Source organism: Ammospiza nelsoni, chromosome 1, assembly GCF_027579445.1.
Source record: "Ammospiza nelsoni isolate bAmmNel1 chromosome 1, bAmmNel1.pri, whole genome shotgun sequence".
NCBI classification, from domain to species: domain Eukaryota; kingdom Metazoa; phylum Chordata; class Aves; order Passeriformes; family Passerellidae; genus Ammospiza; species Ammospiza nelsoni.
In genome coordinates, this window is record NC_080633.1 from 50482952 (window position 1) to 50506637 (window position 23686).

At 39.8% G+C, this 23686-nt stretch overlaps 1 protein-coding gene across 1 annotated transcript in view; it reads right to left on the reverse strand.

Moving 5' to 3' along the window:
• CNTNAP2 (contactin associated protein 2) overlaps positions 1-23686 on the reverse strand; it is a 1021743-nt gene that overhangs the window by 13173 nt on the left and 984884 nt on the right. The window contains exon 22 of the mRNA XM_059493942.1: positions 12743-12973. Within this exon, the coding sequence (XP_059349925.1) occupies positions 12743-12973 (231 nt within the window). The remainder of the gene's footprint in view (positions 1-12742; positions 12974-23686) is intronic.

A 23686-nucleotide genomic window follows, 5' to 3' on the forward strand; every position in this document is an offset into this window, starting at 1 on the left:
CCTCTGAAATGAATCAAGCTATAAATTGTAGAAGATAAATAAATACCTGGTTCCATATCAGTGGAACAGCTTGAAAGAGCTGTGCCAGGACCATTAATGAAGACATTTTGGCACAGGATCTATAAACATACCCTTGAAGTGCTAAAAGGGAAGGGCTGGCAGTGGGAAATCCTACTTTTAAACCTGCCCTCCCTGCATGTCAAGGAAAATCCTAAAGCCAAATAATACTGTGGGGAAAGCATCAGTTTGCCAAATCCCAAGGAATTCCTCTCTGCCATTCCAACCCAAAAGGAGGCCCCTTGTCATCTGAGCAGAACCACAGGCTGTTAACAAGTCCTAGTATTTGCATTAGAGTTGGTCTCCTGTGTCCTCACACAAGAAAACTGAAAATCTACAATGGTCACAGTTCTTCCTTTCCTTACAATTGAATATTATATTTTATCTTCTTTTCAAAGGTTATTTCAAGGACAATGGCACTAGTGAAGTGTGAAGAAAGAGGAAAGCTGCTGTCCATGGCAGCATGATCCCTCTTGAGCTGCCACATCACACTGGCTATGCTACAAGGGATTCCTGGCAGATGGAAGAGCACAGTCTGTGGTGTTCAAGAGGCACTGAAGCACACTGCAGGATAAGGCAGGACATAATGCAGGATGTGGAGCTCCATCCTTGACCTTGTCTGAGAGCTGCTGCTGGGCCTGGACCCAATGCCTCCACACACAGCTGCTCTCCATGGCACCCAGACATCTTACACACTCAGGAGGAGCTGTCCACGGGCTCAACAAGCACCTGTGATTCACTCTGAGACCCTCACCTCTGACAAGGAGGGAACAAGAACATGTGTCTCAGAGCAGGGGACACTAGTTCAGCAAGATATCATCATCAGATTGGCAAAATTGTGCCCTGCTGCAGCTGCTGGAGCACCAGGTGTGCTGCAGGAAAAAAAAGGAGCTTAGACTTTCATGAATCTTTTTTTAAAGCACTTGCAGTAGTGTTGGCAGATATTATCACTGTAATTCATTAATTGCTGTTCTATTATTCTTGTGCCACCAAGACACCTGCTTGTGTATTATGGGGATTTTTTTGACTGAAAAGTATCTAAAATCTCATCCAAATGTGGGGTTATAGAATATATTTTGCTGCAAAAATATCCATACAATTTTTTTAATTGAAATATTATAGATGGATAAGGAAGAAAGAAAACAACTAATTAGTTTCCTTTTTTAATAGGACATTCCCTTGAAATTCTTCAGTAGCTTCTCAAAAGATCAGAAAGAGCTGTAGGTCAGAGGTCTAAGAACCACAAATGAGCAATTCCTGCCACAGCAATCAGGCAGAAAAGAACATATGAGGGTCCTTGACCCTCCAAGATGAGCTTAACAGGTACCAAGTGCAGGTATTTCAGACAGGAGTTACATCATTCAAACACACGGGGAATCCTCTCTGACCTTACTACAGTCACATTCCTTGGCAATATTAATAAAAAAAGACAACTAAAATGAGTTTTTCTTCCATTGCTGTTGGAATTCAGGAACTGAAAGAGGAAAGAATACATTAGAGCATGCTGACAAAGGGACAGCAGTAATTCTGATCCTCTGGTAAAAGCACAGAAAACTATATAAAGTGCTGCTCATAGGCTGTAAAGAGTAATTCCTAAAACAAATCTTCCCTAGGTTTCTCCAAGTAGCCATGGTCTCATGTGTGTGATTCAAAACACAAAGAACGGAGCAAAGAACTTTTTAATCTATCCTGGGAAACAGAAAATCTATCCTGAGAAGCTAAATATTGACCCAAGAAATGTCCTGCCAGCTGCCTGAAATCCTCTGCTCACGCAGCTGTGGCACAGAGCCATCAGTTTGCTGTCACAGCACACCAAAGACCTTTTCCTAAAACCTGCAGCTACTGCAGGGACAGATTGCTCTGTACCAGGAAATGCTCAGCTCCTCTGTGGCTTAGGAACATCACTTTGTCTGCTTCCCTTCCAGGATCCAAGCTGGCAGATGCTGCTCTTTGCATTGCTGCTCTTTGCTGCCTTTCCCCAGCAGGTTTGCTTCAAACAGCACCATCCTGAAGCTAACTTATGTAAAAGGACACAGCAGACTTTGCTTTCTCTTTCTTACATAGGTTGCTGTTTCAATGCTTCCAATAAGCACAGAGTAAACCTACAGAGTATGTACTTATGTTCTGCACTTTTCAACTTTCTGTTATTAGGCTAAATGAGGTTGAAGAAACTTTGCAGCACCTAAAAGGGTGATTAAAGACTGACTGCAGGCAAATTCCATATTCTGGCCATCATTTTAATGACATTTGAAGCTTTAGATGACCACAAAAATGCAGTAGGAGACCTAACATCCTGCAGCATGCCCAGCATGGTCATTGCCACAGTCAGATGCAAAACAGCAGCCCTCAATGAATGGAGAGGGAAGATGGGACTGGATAAACAGAGCACGATTAGGATTAGATGTTAAAGATGACAGATGTGCTTGGTTTAGCTGAGTGAATTAATTCTGCTTCATTATGACAGGCATGATTCTGCATCTGCCATTTTCAGAGGGAAATGGTTTACAATGGTTCCACATAAAAGCCTTTTGCAAATTCACAAAATTGAGATAAAAAAATTACCTTGGTAAAGTAGCCCAGAAGGTGAGTGTGGGCTGAGAAATGAGCAAAAGGCTGTTCTGTAAAGGCAAGGGGAAACCCAAAACCAAAGTGAGGTGGGCATTTTCAGGTAAAGAGCAGTATCAAGAAGTACACACTAAAAAGGCAAATTTTGTTTTGAGATATATTAATAGGACTAGTTATACATAAGTCATTGAAAGCAATTTTTTTAACTGAACTTTTTTTCTGAGTGGGCAAGTCTTGGGTAAAATATACTGCACTACAAAGGAAGATACAGTTTAGATTTGCTCCACAAAAGGAAGTGTGAGAGTTATCACAGGTCTAAAACAATCAATGAAATGTGAAATGCTGGAAAGTGAGCTTGTTCAGACTAGATCTTATGTGCTGCAAGACTTCTTTGACCTTTCATCTTTGCAGATGTACACAATCTTGAGAGGTGTTTGTCCATTACTAAAACCAGTTGGGTTTTCACATAAATATGAACTGGAGAAGCAACCAGAACCACCAGATCTAATGATCACAAGGTATATGAAACCCACATCAATCAAGGCACTGATTAGAAGCAAAACAGTAAGATAAAATAAAAGATGTGAACTATAACTCCATCTTCCCTAATTCTATTTTGCAGCCAAGCATCCAAGAATTGACTTTGCAATGACAGCAAACGCTCACTTACTTGTTAGGATTTTGAGAAAGTGTTGGACACTAGATCCATTCACTAATCTGGTTCTCCATAGGACTACAGCACAGAGAAAAATAAAAGCAAGCTCTCTGGTGTCATTCTATAAATTATGTCAACTCTGCTGGTCAGGTGAGACTGTACTGCTTGCTGTGGCTGGAAATTACAGAGCTCTCCTTATTACAGACTCTGAGTACAGAACCTAATTGCCTGACTCTTGATAGTAGAAATTATTCTGCAGTCACAGCCACATTCCCCTTCCTGAAGGGACTGGATCACAAGTGAAACTCTAAACACAAGCACAGAAATGATGGGGCAGGAGTAAACAACGCCATTACACAGTCCTACATCAAAGGTGAACAGCACAACCCATAGAGTGCACATTTGTGCTCATCCCACTACCTGTGCCCATCCCATCCACTTCTCTCCTCCTGAGTTTGGCTCTGTGAAGAGCTCTCATGACACATAAACTGCAGCAATTCAGCAAAAAAAAAAAAAAATAATCTGAAGCAGCATGAAAAAACCTGTCTCTTTTAATGCACATTATTTTGTGTCTTACCTTGTATTCAAAGTTCATATATTTTTATCTTTTAAATCAATACATTTATTTTTTTCCTATTTTTCTAAGCTGAAAACTCAGAAAGGAGGAAAACTACCCCTACTCCTGCTTTTCTAGGCATTTGAGAGCAGATTTTGAGGGAGGACTGTTTAATGTTAAACTCTGTTAACATACTTTACTTGAAGTCCTAAGAACACCAGGTTAAGTGTTAACACCAAGAACTTGGCTGAAGAGATTTTTAATATTAAACACCTCCAAGTTTAAAAAAACCCAACCTAACACTTACCCCCCCAAAAATATCTAAAAGATATTATTAACCATGCTGTTTGCAAAAGGTCAGTTTTGCTCTAGCACACTATGTGGGGTCAATCGTCACTCCTTGAATTTTTAGTCAGGCCTCAAGTGTAGTGTTAGAGGGTTACATGTATGTCCTCACTATGAACCACTTTCCTGAATTTATGGAAATAGAAATCTTCACAGTCACTGACTTAATTTTTTTTTTTAGCACAAGTTACAGGATATTGGAAAAAATACACCCACTTAGCAATTCTGTAACTACCAGAACAGACGTGCAGCTTAGAGGGAAAATTGGGGCTTTTAATTAAAAAAATGTCATCTTCTTCTCTCTGTTGCCAATAATGTTAATTATTTGGAACATGAAAATCTCCATGTTGGAACAAAAATTCACTAATTTCTTCAGTCTTTTACAATCATCTTGACTGGGGGGGACAGAAAGGAAAAAATCCTCCAGTTCATTAATACTATTTGGACCAATTACTTATACTAAGTTTTGTCAGGTATGTTCAGTTAGATCAAAAATATTTTGAAAAGTTTCATTTTGTTTTCCCTTTTGTTGAATCTCAAGTGGTTTTTATGTCAGCTTCTGGTGAGTTCTGCTGAGAGAGATACATGCACAGAGATAATGGAAAACACAAAACCTATGGGTTTAAATTTCTAGTGTGAAGGCTCCCCAGTCCTGTCTTTTTATTCCAATATAAAATGAATATAAATTTAAAAAATCCTCTTAAATGATGGTTTAATAGAAACATTGTCCTCTGAACACCCTTCTGCATGCAAATGCCTGGGACAGTGGGAAGGTAAGTGGAGATTAGAGAAGAAAAGTGTTGTTGGATGTTACTGTAAAAAAAGCATCAATTTTAGAATGAACAATGGAAATGCTAACAATGAACAATGGCAGTGCTGGGAGAAAATGAAGTGAAAGCTCCCTGGTCAATGAACTAGGACAATAAAGACTCTCAACACTAGACAGCAGACAACCTAATCAGCAAAGATAGCTATTTGTGAATTTCTGTGTTACCAGCCCTTTAACTTCCTTCTGCAGGTGAGCTTTGCTGCCCATACTCTTAAGGAGAGGTGGAAATGGAGTTTTACCAATGGCTTACACTAAAATAGATGTACAATAGTCTTTTGTTTTTTTTGGTCTTGACAGGCAATCTTCCTAGCAAAGGGACTGAAAAACTTGTGCCTTGTTAGGAGACCCATCCTTGCAGCTCGAACTCCCCCAGTCAGTCCTGGATGAAATACAAAACAGGGAAAACATTCCTGCACTGCCTGTTGGGATGGGTTAGGGGATTATCCCTTGCTTTCCTCTTTGTATGATTCTTTCATACCTTCTTTGGCACACAAGCAAAGTAATTGTACAGAGTAGTGGTAAGGCAAGACACTTCATAATAATACTAATATCTGATACTTGTGAACTACAGAATTTTATTAATTTAAAAAGGAGGACAGACATTTAGCATCACTTTTTGATTTTATCTGCAATTGAACTTCAGCAAGTTGGATCTCAGAATTAGTATTTTGAACATTTTCTCTGCCAGATTTCCAATTGATTTGCAGCACATTAGAGCACCCTCATCCATCAAAGACCTAAACTCATCTATCTTTTAATTCCTAGTAGCAACATCTGTTTGACACTGAGTCCCACTATGACTCCAGACAAGAGTCATGCTGGCCTAAGCTATCACTTCCATGAAAATTTTATGAGCAGTGCTTACATTTCACCTGTTAAGGAAGAGTCACAAATACTTCCTTTTATAATTAATGTAGAAGATGAAGTGCTTTGGTGCTCTCAAAGGAACAGTGGAGTTAATGCTGGTCAAAGCCTGGCTGTATATAGCTAATCACTGACAATGGACCCAGAGGGAATATGTGAAAGAAACATCCTTCCCTTCCCTCCCAAAAGAAGAAAGTCCACCCCAATGAGCATGAATACCAAACAAACCTGCAAACTTATGACAGATACAAAAAAGGAGAAAAAAAAGAGAAAGACTTGGACTGGGGAGAAGAAGTGGGTCAGATTGGAGAGTTTAAACCTAAAAAACCCTTTAATAGCTGTAATAACCTGACTGTAATCTAGAAGAATCTCTTACACAGGAAGTAAGTGTGTTTCTGCCTGAGGAAAGGAAAAAGAAAGCAGTCACATGAAGTGCTCAAGTATCTAAAAGCTTCCTTCTCCATTCCATTTTCCCCCTAATTTACACCATCTCTATGTGCCTGGTTAAGAATAGTACTTGTGTAAAAAATAAAGTTTTTCCAGAGGGTGGAAAAGACTCTCTTTTTAGTATTAGCACCTTCTCTTGACATTAGGTAGCAGCATTAATATTCAAATCACTGCTTATGAAACAGCTACAATACTGGTCTGTCAACGAATGCCAGAAGAATTTACAAGCTTGGCAGTCTGCCAGCTGTCTGATACACTAGACAAAGTGTCAGAAATCCCACACAGAAATTATATAGTCTTAAAGTTAAGAAAAAGCTATGCATAATTGTGTGAAGGAGCTACATGAGACTGAGGGAGGCATTTTTATTCCAAATCAATAGAGAGATTTGCAGTAATTCAAGCACCATAATTAAACCCTCTAAAGATGAAGCACTGATTGTGCCAAATTTCAGACAGATGCTCTTCCTAGTTAGCTGTTTGATGGGCAGGAGAAAAATAGAAACTGTTGCATTTAAACGTTCACCACTTACCCTCTTGTCTGCAAGAAACACTTGGTGCTTAGAAACTGAGCTATGAGTTTCTGCTAGACTTAATCCCTCCTGACTGACAAAAGTTGCTACCTTTTTGTTTGAAAACAACTCAGGTCAAGGCCATGGACTTCGGAGACAACATTTATATTGGGAGCATGGGGGATGAATGCTGGTCACTCTCAGAGTAAACAATCACAGAAATGTGCCAGACTGGCAGTGGAAGAACCTGTTGACCCACAGGGCAGGCTGCAAGTGCATCTTCAGTCTCTTATATAAAGAGTATAAATATTAAGCTACCTTAATGGCAGACAAACAACCTCCCAATGTTTACATGCCACGTTAATTAAAAAAAAACAAACCAACAACTTTGAGTAATCAGTAACCCTGAAGAGAGAATCTGGCATGATTCTCTGATTGCAGCACAAGTTTGCTACACTTGAAAAAAGGAGGAGTGTCATTTTATTCTAGCAAATGCCTTCATATCTATTTCTAATTTTGCTAACACTAGGAGATCAAATTTAGATGTGTAAGGCTGCATCATGAACAAAAGTGGTGAAGCTCCTCTGTGCCTCCTGCCTGGACTTGCATGCCCTTGCAGGAGGCCTAGGGAAGTGATCCTGCTCTCCTACCATCCTCTAAAAGAGAGAATGAGCACTTTGTCACATGTCACCACTAACTTAATGCTCATGCTCTTGGACTTACTGATGTGTACAGGATTTTTTCAATGCCTGTGGCCAGGAGAAGAGTGTTTTGTTCATGTGTTTGTGACCTAAGACCACTTTGAGGGTTACCCATCAGCAAATAATGCCTTTGATTCTTCCTTCCCACTGTGTCATTTGTAACAAGCCCTTGACAAGGGCAAAAGCTATTTTCCATCTTCCTAGCCACATCCACATCAGCACACATCTGACCCAGCTTCTCCTCAGGTGCTGCTGCTGTGCTCTCTGAGATGTGGAACCAGTGGTCAGGGGGTGAGATGTGACTCAACCCACGCCATCTGAATCTGGAAGGTGACCTTCAGCGCTGCCACCAGTAACATGAGGGACACTTTCTCTTCATGCAGGAATTGACTGCTCTGTTTCACTTGACAAAGAAATTAGCTGGCCAAATAGGTGAGATTGGATGTGTGGCCAGTGCTCAGTGCTGTTGCTCCCTTCTCCTGCCATCACTTGTTAAAGGAAGAGGGATGAATTCATAACAAAAGAGAGTGAATTCTGCAAGCAGCTGTTTTAATATTGATGACAGTGGTACATGATTTTGCAGGACATGCTCAGTATGGGTATCAAAGTAAGCTGTTGATGCATAAAAGGCGAGACCTTTCAACTATTACAAAAAAATAAAGAGCATTTAGGGTTTAAACACACACAGATAAAAGTCACACCTCTTGAAGAATGTACAGATGTAGCATTTAATCCTGCTCCATTTAATTTGTAATATGTTGAAGCTAATATAGGTTTAACTAAATCCCATGTTAAATACTCTAGATGCCATTCTGTTCATACTCAGAGTAAATGCATCTTGCAGCTACAGAGCACTATGACAACTTAGGGCTGCTAAAGTTTGCCAACTATTGTGTGCACCTTGCCTTTCTGGATCTCCTGCTTTTACTAAATTCAAGATTGGGTGGTTTGGCAAGGTGGAGCACATTTTACATAAAACAGAGAGGTATATCTATGTAACAGGTTTCTTTTATCCTTTATTTATATGAATAAGAAAACTTCAGAGAGGAGATTTCATTAGTAATTGGCAGAACCTTAGGTAAAAGCACCCACATACTGAACAACATCATTACAATAATATGCAACTTCTAATCTTACCTACAAGGCATTTTAGGTGTTGAATTTTTTTTACTACAAAAATAATAATGATGTTTGGGCTTTTTTCTGCTTCTCTACAATAAACAAGGTGTCAGCTATCATTCACCTGTATCTTAGCTAATTTGAACTGAGAGGTACTAAAAACCCCTTGTGATTAGCTTTTTTTTTTAACCTATGCAGCAGCAATAGATATTAAAATGCATACCAATACAGTTAAAGGCTATAGAAATGAAAACTTATGTTTTGAATTGTATGCCAGACAAGTAATTCAATGGTTTGGACAATATATAAAGGTAGATATGCTCATTGATCAGGCTCTTTTTAGCCTCTTTTCTACACTCCTATTGATGTAACCAAGGCAAATTGGATTGTCTGACATGAACTGAGATAATACTGATGGGAGGAAAACACAGGAAGTGAACTATATTGATGATCTGCTTGGATGTCGTTATTGACCTTTTTCTTTTAAATCACCAGAAAGTCACGTTCCAGAAAAGAATGACTTGTTGAATTCCTGTGCTTCATCATCACCAAGAAAGGGTCACCATAGCAACAGGAAAAGACTATGCATTGTGAGAATACTCACAAGCTGAACAAGATCATGGTTTAAGATAATGTCCCAGGAGCATGGCAAAATGCCAGCCAGAGGTGGGGAGGGAGGGAAGTGGGACTTCTACAAGAACAAAGGAATTTAAAAATATCTAATATTGTAAATGTGAAATATATGTGTAGTCAAGGCTAACAGAAAGTGCAAGACAGTCAATTGACAAACTGTTCAGCCCATTTGTCAGGGGAGAAAATCAGCAGGGCTTCTTATTGATAAATCCCTGAACTAGTTTTTAAAGGTCAACTGCCAAGTGACTGATGTGTGTCATTATGATTTTCCCTTTAGCCTCTCTGTAAGGGCATCCAAAATGTTTTGCAGCTAGCAGGAGATGTTCATGCAGTAACTACACAGAAGAGTTTAAAGAAAACATTTCATGTAGGTCACCCATCAGGCAGAACCTGCTTAACTTCTAGTAATTATCTGCAAAATCTGATCCAGCACTGTAGTTGAGAGGTGAAAGGATCATTACATTTGTCATCTGGTGTATCTGTTCTATTTAGACACTTATCTTTGATTCCCTCCTACAACATTTTTCAATCCTCAAAGTTCAACTCCACAATATTTGAGAAACAAAGCTAAAAACCTAAGCTTAACTCAAAATATGAGTCAGGATGAGTTCAGAGTATGTCACTGAATGAAATTTAAACCATATGATACTTACAACAAATTTTTTCCCGATTGTTTTATTTTCACTATGAAACATCCATCCTTAGCTCTCATTTTTTGTTAAGAACTATTTAAAATTAAATAGGTAATATAATGCTAAAAGTTACAGATAAAAACATGTTGAAGATGAGAAACGCTGCACATAGTAATTGCTGCTTTCAAAGCCATGTTATTTGCAACATTTCTTTGTGGCAAAGTGAGTGGGTTTTGCTTTAACATCACTACAAGTGCTTCTGTGAATTTCAAAGCTGCTTTTTGTCTTTGCCCCTTCAGCCAGTTTAGTAAAGGAGTAAATTCACGCTGAGACAACAGAGACTATTCCAGTTCTGGAGCCAATACTTACGCCTCTGATTCCTCCATTTTCTCTCTCAACATAATTTGTGTTAGAAAGTCTTAAGTAGAGTTTGGAAAACACAAAAAAAAACCTCAGTGGAAACTGCCAATTTCCTACTGCAAAGTGACACTTAAACCCAAGCATTTTAACTTTGATGAAGATCATTTTGATGACTGACAGGCTATGACTTTGATGACTCAAGGTGACACAGTCTACAGAATACATTTTTCCTGTGACTGAACTACCTGTGTCAGACCACCACTGATACTTTCACAAAGACTCCAATGTTTTTATTGATATTGGTAATGAATTGCTGAGATACCTCCTCTTTGTACCATGGAAATGCCAACCACAGTAGAAGCCAGATATTGCTCATCAACACCTGAATATCCTTTTACTCCTGAACCAGTGAAATGCCACTCCTTTGCTGTGAAATGTATTTCTACCATCATAACTCACCTTGACATTGTTGCTTTCTTTGGGGTACAGCAGTCCCTCACATATTGAAGCAATATGACCTTCTCCCTCTGCTGCTGCAGATCATTAGAGAGGAGAAGACAAGGGATTCCTAGCTCCCAGTCTTCCAAAAATTAATCATTACTGAAAATGAAGCTGGGTCTCTTGAGCTTTGTCTGCCCATGACTCGAAACAGTTAAGTCTGGCTATGGCAATGAAATCTATTTTTTACTGACAGAACTTAACAGAAGCTTGAGCCAGCCTACTAGCATGCTGCATGTTCCCTGACATCCTTCATGCTGTTTCTGTGTCCAAGTACTACAATTTATCCAGAAGAAAAAGTGTAAATTGTAATCTGTCGGGTCAACAAAGTTTACAAGATGAGATTGAGCCAACCCAAGGTCAAGCATAATAGCATGTGCCAAGGACAAACAGGACCTCTTTCTTTGAAGTGCAGGAGCAATTAGGAACTGTGCAAATATCCTGAGTAAATCCCACCGTAGTCTTCTGCTAGCTTACACTGAAATGAAGTGGAAAGAAAAGTAACCAACAACTAAAGCCCATCAGATGCACATGATTCACAGCAGCAGCACATTCTCAAGGAATTTATGGCACATTTTTTAAAGATATGAGTCAGTGAGGAATCCTTCAGAAAATGTGTTTGCATAGAAAGAGGATCACAGACCATAACTTTCAGGTACAAACAGGCTGAATAATTCCAGAGAAAAAAAGGACTACTAATTTATGATGAAAAAAATTCAGGTAGAAAAGTGCATGTTTTAAGTGGGGAAGAGACACACTGAAATCTTACAATGGCTTGGCATGGCAGCCAGGAGGGAATGACAGGTTTTAAAGAATGATACTGCTTGTATTAATGTGTGGGATCCTCAGATCTACAAGGAGCTCTGCCTCTCCTTAGAAACAACAGCCCTACTTTTCTGCTGAAGAAGAGATGAAAGGAAATGCTGCAAGGAATTCCTTGACACTGCAAGGAAAAAACCCCTAAACAACAACCACAAACCAAACCAACCAACCAAACACCCACAAAAAAACAAACCTCAAAGGTACGACTTTGACACGTACTTCTGAGAAAGACATATATACCTGCCTGCTCTCATTTAAAACCTGGCATATGGATGTATCCCCGAACTCAAAGACTAATCATTAGCAAAATCAAGTTTTTCCTCTAGCATTTTAACTTTATACCACTTCAAACAACAAATTTGCTGGGACAGGTTCTAATTTACACTCTACAATTGAAAGCAGAATGAGGACAAAATGCAAGGGAGGCATCAACGTATGCCTGACCCTATGAATCTAAAGGTAAACTGATACTCAAGAAGCAAAAGAGAGAAAAAATCCTCTAAAGTTAGCCACAACGTAAATTTTCAGGGCCTGTCAGTCACAAAGCAGGGTGAGATTGCTGGGATCCGCAAATTGTTTTGGCTTCCAGCATTTTCAGCACAAGATGAGCGCCACCATGACTAATGGGATTTTCTATTAAACACGGCCTACGGAAAGTAGACATTTCAGAAAACAAAATCAGCACTTTACATAAATGCATTTATGCTTAAAATTAGATTTACTTTTTTTTTTATGGTTTGAAGCTGACTGCAATATACTCACTTATTAGGAATACAGCATAAGAGGTGCTATTGTACTTTATTTATATGTAGTTGAAGCTTTTTGCTGACTACAGAGAAAGTGCTATCGCATCAGTTAGGTCAAAATGCTACATTTAAATAGCCTAAGAATTACAGAAAAGAAAAATAAAGTAGAATATTTAAAAAAAAAAAGAAGAATAAAAAAAGAAAAAAAAGCCTCCTCTGCAACTGCATTTAAAAGCAGTAGCAAATCTCTGTCATTCCAATTTTGCATTTCCTACCGTGATTACAGCCCTAGAGTCACCTATCAATCACTTAGCTCTCATTTTTACTTTTCTTTACAGAGGAAGGCAGACAGGTTTCTTCTCAGAACTGCTCCAGTGAGTGATGTGACACGAATGCCACCTTACCTGAGTCTAAGTGCCAGGGGTCAGTGGCGGCCGACATTGGTGGGATGGTGAGGGGAGACGCTCCGCAGTTGGATTCCACCAGTTCTCCTTGGATGTGGACGTGGGAGGAGGCGTTGGTAGGTCTCAGAGCTGCTTTGAGTGGAGCAATCTGGTTGAATTGGACTCTTGATAGGCAGCCAGTGAATCCTGGGGTGTTGTATTTATATATATCTTGGTCAATCTTCCCAATTTCTATGAGAAATTGAAGAGGGAAAAATATTAATCAATACGATTCATTGCTAGGGAAAGCACAATTGGTCTGAACACTGATTCCCAGAGCTCAGCTCCCAAGTCCCTCTCTGAAGGAGACTGAGATTGTGTCAGACCCTGACAGGTTTCTTTACATTTCATTACAGATTAAAGCTGGAAACCTTCAGGCCTTAACATGACTCGGTTTCACTGCTATGCTATCATTAAAATGAAAGGCTGGCATGAAGGAGTCAGTGAAGGAGTCATCAAAGAACAAAAGGCCAGGAAAAAATTCTGAGAAGAGTATTGGAAGAGAAGGCAGAAGGCAGCAGGACAGTCTTGGCCAGAGTCTCTCTTCCCAGCTGAAGCCACTGCTGTGAGAGATGCCCCTTCCTTAGCCCTGGCCTATTGCCCTCTCAGTTCTCCTGGGGGGCGCCGGGACCACTTGTGGTCACTCCTGTTCCTCTCCTGTCTCCTCATGAGAAGTCCAAGTGTTCCTTCAGCAGGAGACCAAAGGTGAAGGGACCTCCTGGGTCCAAGCATTCCTTTGCCAGGGAGCCAAGCTTCCCTTCACCACTATGTCCCGTGTCCCTGTGGCCTGAGGTGGAAAACCATCCATCTCCAGTCTCCTTCCTTTATTCCCCTGCAGTGCTGAGAGGGGGCAGGACCTCACCCAGCCCTGCTGAAGGCTGAGGGAGCTGAGACCCTGCTGCCAGTCACTTTACTGCTGTGGGCTGACAGATCAGCTGGTATCCATGAGCTGAACAGAAGGCTCTGCCACCACTCTCTAAATCAGCTGTTGTCTCTCAAAGTTGTCCCCCAGGTAGCTTTCTCCCTTCTTAAACACCAGCTAAGATGACCCCAAAATCATGTAAAGTGCCTTTACTACCCAGGAAACTGGCATCTGCTCCCAGCTGTTTCAATTCTGCCGGGACCTGTTGGAACAGCCTGAGTCACAACCAAATCAAAACTGTCCCCCTCTGTCAGCTGTCTGCATTAGAGGGGTATTAACATTTCAAAGCCTCACTGCAGTGTCTAATATAATATTTACACAACAGTGGGGAATTTGGATTCCTTTTTTCTGTGGTAGTGTGGAGTGAATGAAAAGGAGACATAGAAGCATCATGTTTGTGCTGTATGAGGGATTATTGCTCCAGAGGCACCAGGACACTTCCAGCCACTTTTCCCTTGGTTGTTGGGTTAATGACTGGCCCTTGAAGTCACTGGAAAAAGTCATACTAAATTGAGCAAAGAAGTAGAGCGACAGAGAGGACAGAAAAGAGGGAGCAGCACCACGTTATTCAAAGTACCATGTTATTCAAAGGCAACCTTTACAGATAGGAACAAAGAAAAGTGTTGCAAGTTTTGTTTTTTGTAGAAAAAAAATGCCTGTAAATTACACGATTGTGTCATAAAAAATAAAGGAAGGAAGACAGAGGTGGGAAGGAAAAGCTTCTGAGAGGTGTGAAGAGCAAGTGGGAAAGGGCTTTATTTTAAGAGTTTGGGGTTAAACTGGGAATCAAACCACATCTGGGTTTGAATTTTGCTACAAAGAGCCGAAAAAAAACCTAACTAAAATTATTAGAAAATGCATTACTAATCTTTTGGAAATGTCTGTATTCAGTTCTAACCAAATCAGGAACAATTATATGAGGTCTGAGCTGTTTAGCGTCCTTAAGAACTAGCATGATATATACGTCAGTGCTATATTCCTAAGTGTACTGAGGTCTTGGCATCAGGGATACATACATGGAGTTCCAAGGCTAAAAACCAGACAAACTGTTTTATTTTTGGGGTTTACACTCTAAACATGTAGTGTGAGAAAACTGGTGGAATATGGTCAAATCTAGAGCTTGACTAAAACAGCTTCTTGGTATTCTTGGAACTAAGGTACCTTTTCTGTCTTTGCAATTGTGTGGGATGAAAAACAGGCAACATTTAGTCCCCCTCGTACCTAGCACAAGGGCACACAACAAAGATGGATAATCTGAAAATTGCATTAAATCATTATAAAATTCACTATACAGGAACGGATTTTCTTGTCCCTGCATTTTCCCTGCTCTTTCTCACTTGAGAATGTCTTTTCTCTGCTAGTGCTTATCCAGCCTGTATTAATGCTACACATTTCATGAGCTGGCAGCGAGCAGGGACTGCCATCTCTGACAAAGTGGACACATCCTCAGGACTCAGATAAGGACTAGCTTAAATGCTTACCATAATTGTATTAGTCACAGCCAGCTCTCCTTTGAAAAAGTAGTTTGACCAAACCATTAGCAACATCTCCTTCAAAAATTTGATCGTAAGTAAAAAACCTCACCCCATGCTAATTTTCCATAATTAGTAGAAAAGCTGTACAAAAGCTAGTTCATGCATTTGAATGCTACCTGCAAAACACATTATTCAAAGTTCCTTCCTGACCACAATATTCACTCTCCCTTACTTCAATAAAATATTCATGGCATATTCAGTGAAGAGCTGCATTTTTGAATAATCCCTATAATCTAAGAAACAATTACAAGAATCTTCAAACACCGTAACCACTGTTGTTAACAGTTTAGTGATTTCACTCACATTTTATCTATTCAGTGGAACTTCATGCAGGAGCTAATAGCCTCCCACACACAATCCTGACTGACAAGAACAAAGATCCATGAATATGACTCTGCTAATTTAACAACTTCAGCGCCACGCTTCTCTAACTCCATAAATAAGTGATGGATACTAGATACTGAAAGAATTAAAAAAACAACAACAAAACTCCCTAACCTAACAAGGCACTTTGCTAAAGACCCGCATTTTTTGTTTAAAACATTCCACATGCCAAGTGATGGCTGTGAAAATCATCCCATGCAGATTTCCTGCCAGCTCACATCTCACCAGTGCTAGAACAGTATAGATCAGCTTCCATGACTGTGAATTTGTTCCTGCCCCTGCATGTCCCTTGGGGCTCAGCACACTGATACCCTCTGATGTTAGGCCATTACACTTTGTTTCCCTGGGCATTTGAGCCTAAAATACCCATTCCTGGGGAGTGCAGTGATTGAAAAATGAAATATGTCTTTGTTCTCGTGACTAAAATTCAATTTTCTCCCTGTAACAAAGAGGGGAGAAAATCAAAAGATGATTACAATGACAATTTTTTAAAAAAGGAAATGTACAATGCACCTACTTTGCATTATTCCAATTTTCAGCACATAAGCTGGTGGAAAGTCATATAAATATTGCAGCATACAGTATTATCATTACCCAGTAACAACATTTATATTATTGCTTTCAGATCGGATGCAACAATCTCCTGCTGGCAACTTTCCCTCAGGTATTTCTGTAATGAAAGACTGCAAAAAAGTCACTTATAAGCCCTTTTTTTACTTCAACTGGTTTTAACCATTTTCTGCCTTGACCACACAACCTCCTGACGTGAGATGAAGGCTACAATTACACAAAACCAGTCGGGTGAACCCATTCCAGCACAGATGCATTGTGGTGTACAAATCCTTAACACTGAGCATTCACACAATAACTATGCAACTGCCCATCCATATGAATTAAACATTTAAAAAATCTATATAATGTGCACACAGTGTGCCAAGAATCTCACAGATGTCACACCATGTCTCGTGTGTTATCACTCATCAAAGATGTCTTTAACATCAATTACTTGTTATTTCTGTTTTGCTATTTCTTTAACAGCAAAAAGATATAGGAATTTAATCCTTAGTTGTTAATTTTGATTTCAGGACTTATTTCTCGTGGTTGTGGCGGAAATGTGCCACATAATGATGAGCATAATACTATTTTTCTCTTGGAAATTATGTGCTACCACTTAAGAAGTGCTTTATCCACTAGGTGAAAAGATGCAAAGAACATCTATTTTCAAGCATATTTCACAGAATCACGGAATATTCTGAGTTGGATGAGACTCACAAGGATCACTGAATCCCACTCTTAAGTAAAGGCCCATATGGGGATCAACCCACAACCTTGGCACTAAGTGCACCCAGTTCTAAACAACTAAACTTATCTAATCTGTGATACAAGACACCATTAATAAGTATCCAACATGCTGAAACTGATTATTTTATAAATCTAGTAGAAAAAAAGCAAAAATAAATTATATTGAGGAAGACATTGTGGCCGGACCAGTGCATAAGTGACAAATGTGCAAGTAGCACACAGCAATAATAGTCAGTGTAATGAGGTTATCTGTTTTTTAAGCCTTTTTGCCCTTACTACATTACCCGTAGGTGCAGCATTGTGGCTCCTGCCTAGGCACCACTACAAAAGAAACCAATAAACACTTTGATTCAGATTATTACCCATGTTGACTTAGTCAGCATGCATCTGATGAGCTACTTGCAGAAGCAGACACATTGCCAAATACACTTTTTATCTACTTTCTCTCCCTTTTCTGCTTTCCATACTTACCCATTAAAAGATTTATAGAGAAGCTCAAAGGGCCATAGAGCTTCTAATAGCACAAGAAGCTACTGCACTGCTGGAGAGGTCTGGCTCCACTTAGTTTTACCATCTATTTTTTATATATTCTTGTAGAAACACTTAGAAAGACAAGAAAAAACTGAGAGCATGATGTAGCAGAAAACAAAGATGATGTGTTTGGTCCCACAAGGGATCAAACAGGTTTTGGTCTAAGCAGGTTTTGCATAGATGAAGAACAGCTTCCTATTTATGTAAAGGTCTCTGTGTGAGGATCCTAGAATGTTTCACACATACACAAAGCTCTGCAGCACAAAGCTGTGCAATCCAGCACAGTAGTGTGCCAAACCAGGGCTGCTGTGCCACATGTGGAAAGATGGCCTTGGACTATTACACATGGACCTTGGAAAGTGACAGAGGAGAGAGAACCAGCCACAAGGAAAGTAAACCTACCAAACATGTTTTTATTAAATGTAGGTGCTGAGTATCTTTGCTCAATACCTTCTTGCTGTGTAGCTGATCTGTGCATTTTTTTTCCTTGATGGGCTCTCAAATGCATATCAATACAGAAAGTTATAATAAATCCTGAACCTTGAACAGTGTTCCTGACATATAGAGACCAAGACATTTATTTATAGCAAATTGTGTTCCATTAGGAAGGAAATGCAAAAGAACTTGAAGTACAGTCTGTGAGTATGTATTACAATGTATGAAATAAATATCCTCTTACGAATTCCCTTGGAGTTTTCCAATGGAGTCCTTCAAAGTAGGAACAAGGCAAAACCAAGGGTACCTATTCTAGTTCAGCAAGGCTGTCAGTAAATGTAACAGCCATCTAGCTCTTCTTTCTTTGTTGGGTGTGGGAAAGCTCTGCCCTAAGTAGCACGTGGAGGGGTAGGGAGAAATAAAGCTCTGTACACTGTGTGCGATTTTGGTCTTGACAGAAGAAACCTTTTAAACAAAGTAAAGTCTCAGAAGCACAACCAAAGCCCTTGTCAATTCATTTTGCTAAAAAGACTGCTTCTTACACAATTTAAACAAGACATCATTGGAGTTTTGAAAATGGTGCAAAATCTAGCTGTTTGGATTTAGGATAACAACTCGTTTACACGTGCCCATTTATGCTCAGAAACACGAGAGCTTAATGATTCTGGAAAGCAAGGAGCCAAATCAGCAATGGGAGAAGTTCAGCTTTGCAATATGGTGGCATTTCTGGCTAAGCTACCAGGCTGCTCTGCTATTTCACTTAAGAACAAGCATCCACTCAGTGGGTAGGCAGAAGGTAATCCATTATCACTCTCCACAGCCCTTCCGCTAGCGGTACTAAATTGAACTTAAACTGCATCATATTTTAATAGACTGCACAGGTGAAGTCACCAATTCAATTTAATGAACCACTAATTGCTTTGGGGTCAACCTTAGCAATAGATTTTCTCCTAGAAATAAAGTACCACGTGCCCCCTTGCCCCCTGTACTCAGAAAGACACCTTGTTATGTCACCTGCTGCCCAAAGAGCAGCTCAATCAGCATCTCAAGCATCTCTCTGTTATGGCATCAGGCTCCACATAATAGAAAGCAGTTTAAACTCTATAGCTGAAAGGAAGCTATTGATTTCAGGAATTCACAGTCCACAGAGATTGCTAAAGTAGTTTCACTTACTTGAAGCCCACATGAGCCGTTCAGTGCAGCATCAAACTGTAGCACATGCCAAAACTTGAAAACTAGCATGGTGTAAAAAGCCCAAGAGAAAAAATTAATTAGTGTGGATCCCAGACATCAGGAGAACCTGTTTGGGGTGGCATATACCTGCTAGACAAAAGCCACAGGGCTAAAAAGTGCATGTCAGGAGCAGTTACTGCACATCCAAAAGAGGGATAACACCAGAGAATGGGAAAATGACATTCTGACATATTGTCTGTGTCTTCTGGTGAATATCTTCCAATGTGAAGAGGGATCATCTATAGGAACGTGCCCTCTGTTGACAGAGTGACAAAACTATCCTTGTCTCCTTAAAAAGGAAAAAAAGCCCAGAAATTTCTTTCCTCAATTAGGTAAAAAGACACCTCATAGGCCCTGGGGGACTTCACCTCAAACTTAAGGATAGCCAATTGGTCAGAAGCCAAAAAGTCCCGACTAAGCAATTTACTAGAAAAAGAAGAGAACAAAGGAATGAATTGCTTTTCTGAGGTGTTTTACCAGGAGCAAGAACCTCTTGCACCTGGCTTGGTTTTTCTGGGTAAAGAGTTTTGTTATTTTGCCTTTTATTAAAATTTTTCTGTTTCCAATACTACCACAGAAGCCTCCTGCTGATTTTATGCCTTCTAAGGTAGCTGAGCTATCTTGGGTGTGATATAGATCTCCAAGAGTTTATGAGGCCTGGCTCGAGGAGACCATGTATCAATCATCCATTTGCTATCTGGCTGTTTATATCTCCTCTGTCCTAAGAGCAGCAATTGCTATATAAAAAAACCCAAAAACATGCTAATACCATTTAACTGTGTAGACAATGTGTGATTTTAGAGATGCTAAATATTCCCAGTACCAAGCAGAGAAGCTAAACTCTCAGAACTGCATTTAATGAATGTCAAACCTCAAGATGTATGGGGACTGAACTGAGCTACTGTAAAGACTCTTCATGGCCCTCAAACATCCCTGGCTTTCAATTTCAGCCTCTGAAGTAAATTTCAATAAGTGGTACAAACTAAGCATAAAACAAAAAATAGGAACTCTATTTTGTTCATTACTCAAAACTGAGCTAGTGCATGCTGCTTTCTGGACACTCGTGCCAGTGCAACAAGATGCTCATTTATGGAGAACATGCTCAAGGGATGCTGGGGGCACAGAAGGGTGAGCAGCCCCTGAAAATGGGCATCTGAGCTTCACAAGACCCAACTGTAAATGGCAACCAAGTGCTCCTTATGCAAAAATTAAATCCTGGGCAGCAGATGAACTTTTTTTAGTCCACAGGTCTGCAAGGGCCCGGTGATATCCAGGCGCCTCCCCACCTGTCCCCTTCCCATCAAGTTAATACAGTGAAGCTGCAGGTGGCCTCCAGGTGTCTTGGGAAAGCCATCCTGTCACTCCCTCTTCTGGCTCATGTCATCTGTCCCCTTCTCCCTGCAACCATGATCAGATCCCGAAGTCAGAGGCCTCCAGATATATCTACACATGATTGCTTTCCAGAGCCTTAAGGTTTCCCTCACAGTTTGGCCTTATCCTGTGACATAACCCTTCTGTGGCTATTTTAACTTTTGCTCTGTAAATTTATTTCACTTGTTGTAACCCTTCTGATTTCCTTTCATGAGATGTTATAGCTTGCATGGAATAATTTTGTTTAGATGCTTTATATCAAGACCAGCAACCCCACTGACCATGCAGTGACACACAGAGAAGATGTTATTTATGGTCTGTTAATCACTGTGCCAGAAACTGAGGGATTTAACATTAACCCAGCAGTGCCAACCAACAGTGTTGCACAGCATATTCATGGTGCTTTCATGGTGCTGTCTGACATTCAAGAAATGCCCTTTCCACCTACAGTACAAGCAAGAGGAAAATTACTTATGAAGACTGTAACAACCCAGCGCACGTTTTAGCTGCACCAGCAGCTTTATTAGAATTGCCCAGACAAAGGCCATTCCTTTATGAAACATTTCTGACACTTTCTGCACAAGCTAAAAATCAGTGGAGTGCATGAAAAATACTCAGGATTAGAGAATCTGAGCTGGCCTGGAAGCTGTGCTGCAGCCCTGGAACTCTTCCAAACCCCAGTCCCTGGCCGAGGAATTACGGCTTTCGGGTCATGCTGTAATAGAGACAGTAAATCACTGACATGAAATACACTCCTATCAGAGTCCCATTATGGCAGGAATAATAAAGACTAGTGCTGGACTGCAGCTCCTCTGTCAAAAAAGGCACTGTGAAGAATGCTGTGAAATGGAGATGTTATTTGACAGCATCCTGTTTTCACATTGCCACAAATGCAAGGGGTTTGAGACTAAACAGGATGGTTTTTTTCCTGCTCTTTTGTACTGATGATATAATTATTGAATGTTTCAAGATTTTATACTGGATGTACGATTTCCTGAAATCTTCCATTTTAAAATGTCATGTGTTAGCCAGCAAGTTATTATTAAGAAATTCACACTGCTTTTAACAAAAAGGGAATTAACTGATGCTGCAGGGTTCTAAGCAATTGCATTATAAATGCCACAAATGCAAGGCCAAGAGTAAAACTAAGCATTCTTTTTCCAAGGAAACAAGTAATTTTTCCACATTTTGCTACTGACTTGCTGTATGACCTTGATTGAGCCACTTCAGATATTCACACCAAACTCTGTTTCTCCCTCTTAGTAGAACACAGAAATTCCCCCAACTCTGTAGTTGAGATCTTTCTCAAGGTGTTTTGAGGCCTAAGTGAAAAAAGCTATGGGCATTAATTTAAAATATGAAAATAAAATGAAATACTTTTCTTTTAAATACATCTCAAACTTCTCATGACTTTGGAAAGGTGACTAATGGAGACAAAAGATTGTACGGCACATTTACATAGATAGAAAAGAAAATTCTCCCAAGGGTAATAAAACAATGCAGAATCAGAGGAAAAGAGAAGAAATACTAACTTTCTAGGGATCCTTTGTTGCCAATGAACTATACCCAGCACACGGATATCAGATCAAAGTCGAATTTGGCAGAAGCTTTCAAATGTTCCTGTTGCCATGATAATTTCTGAAAAATCTTTTGCCAGGATTTTTCTCCTGAGAAGCTGAGAAGCCTCAGAGGAAAAGAAAAACAATAATTATCTGCTGCTGTGGAATGCAACAGGTGCATCTTTGATTGGTCTCATGTGGTTGTTTTTAATTAATGGCCAATCACAGTCCAGCTGTCTTGGTCTCTGGTCAATCACAAGATTTTGTTATCATTCCTTTCTATTCCTTGCTAGCCTTCTGATGAAATCCTTTCTTCTATTCTCTTAGTATAGTTTTAATATATAATTTTCTTTTAATAGAATATATATCATAGAATAATAAATCAGCCTTCTGAAACATGGAGTCAACATTCTCATCTCTTCCCTTGTCCTGGGACCCCTGTGAACACCACCACATGTTCCCACTCACGAATGGCTGCTGTGGGAGCAAACAATCAACCACTGGTTTGTGGGAGGAGTTACCTCTCTGTACATTACCCTTTATAACCAATGGTGGGAGCAAATAGAGTAATTTCATACATTTCTGCAGCATTCTATTCTCCTCTAGAGCACTGATCATTCTCCTTGGGCACCAGAGGCAAAAAGCTCAGGCTCTTGTTCAAAGGAGGAGTTCCAAATGCAGGGAGAGTTAAGAAGAAAGGCCATTCACCCAGATGATGACCTGAGCTGACAGAACAGAGCACTAATATTGTTCACTCAGGCTGCACCACATACCTTGGCTAAAAGCCCTCCTGAGAGCTGATGGAAGTCTTTTGATTGAGAAGCAAAGTGCTCAGCACACATGAGTTAAGCCACCAAGCAGCAGAAACCAGCAATTCTCAAGGCAAAACTGTATAAGAAGTACAAGAGTTTGCTTCTAGAACAACTTTCTTTTTCTACCCCATCCTCTATCCTTTAGACATGAAGCAAGAGCAATCAGATCATGGGTTGAGGGCAGCAGAAGAGCCACCACCGGGTGTTTTATCCACAACAAAGAATTAAGATGTTTCATCACCTTTTTTTTTTCTGTAGGCAGGCACTAGGCAGAGTGAGAGGAAGTGGACGATGGGGGAGGAGAAAAAATATCCAGACAAAATTTCTTTAAAAATACAAATAACAAATTTAAATGATTGACAAAATAACTATGAAAAAAAGGGTTGTTGTTATTACAGACAGAATATCCTCAGAATTAGCTGCTACCCTGTACTTCAGTAGGATTTATAAGCCCATTCTAATTTTTGCTCATGATAAATAACCTTGACAGCATCCTTCATAACTCTTAGAGAAGGCTATAAAACACATACATTTTGCATTACTATGTAAAAGAAATATGCATAGTTTTATTCATATCATTTGTCTAAATGTGCTTGTATGTCTTAGGGAGCTTGTATGTCTCTGGCTGCAACACAACACAGAAAATTCTTTTTGGGCCAGAAAGTAAATAAATAATCAGATAAGTCTTTTGCAGCCTGTAGTCAAATGTAATGTGTCTTGGCCAAAGTCCAGTGCATTTAGTTATACAGTGCTTTTGTTACAACTCTATTAAAATTAGGTAATTTCAGTCTTCCATTACTTTGCATTTTAATGGGTATTCT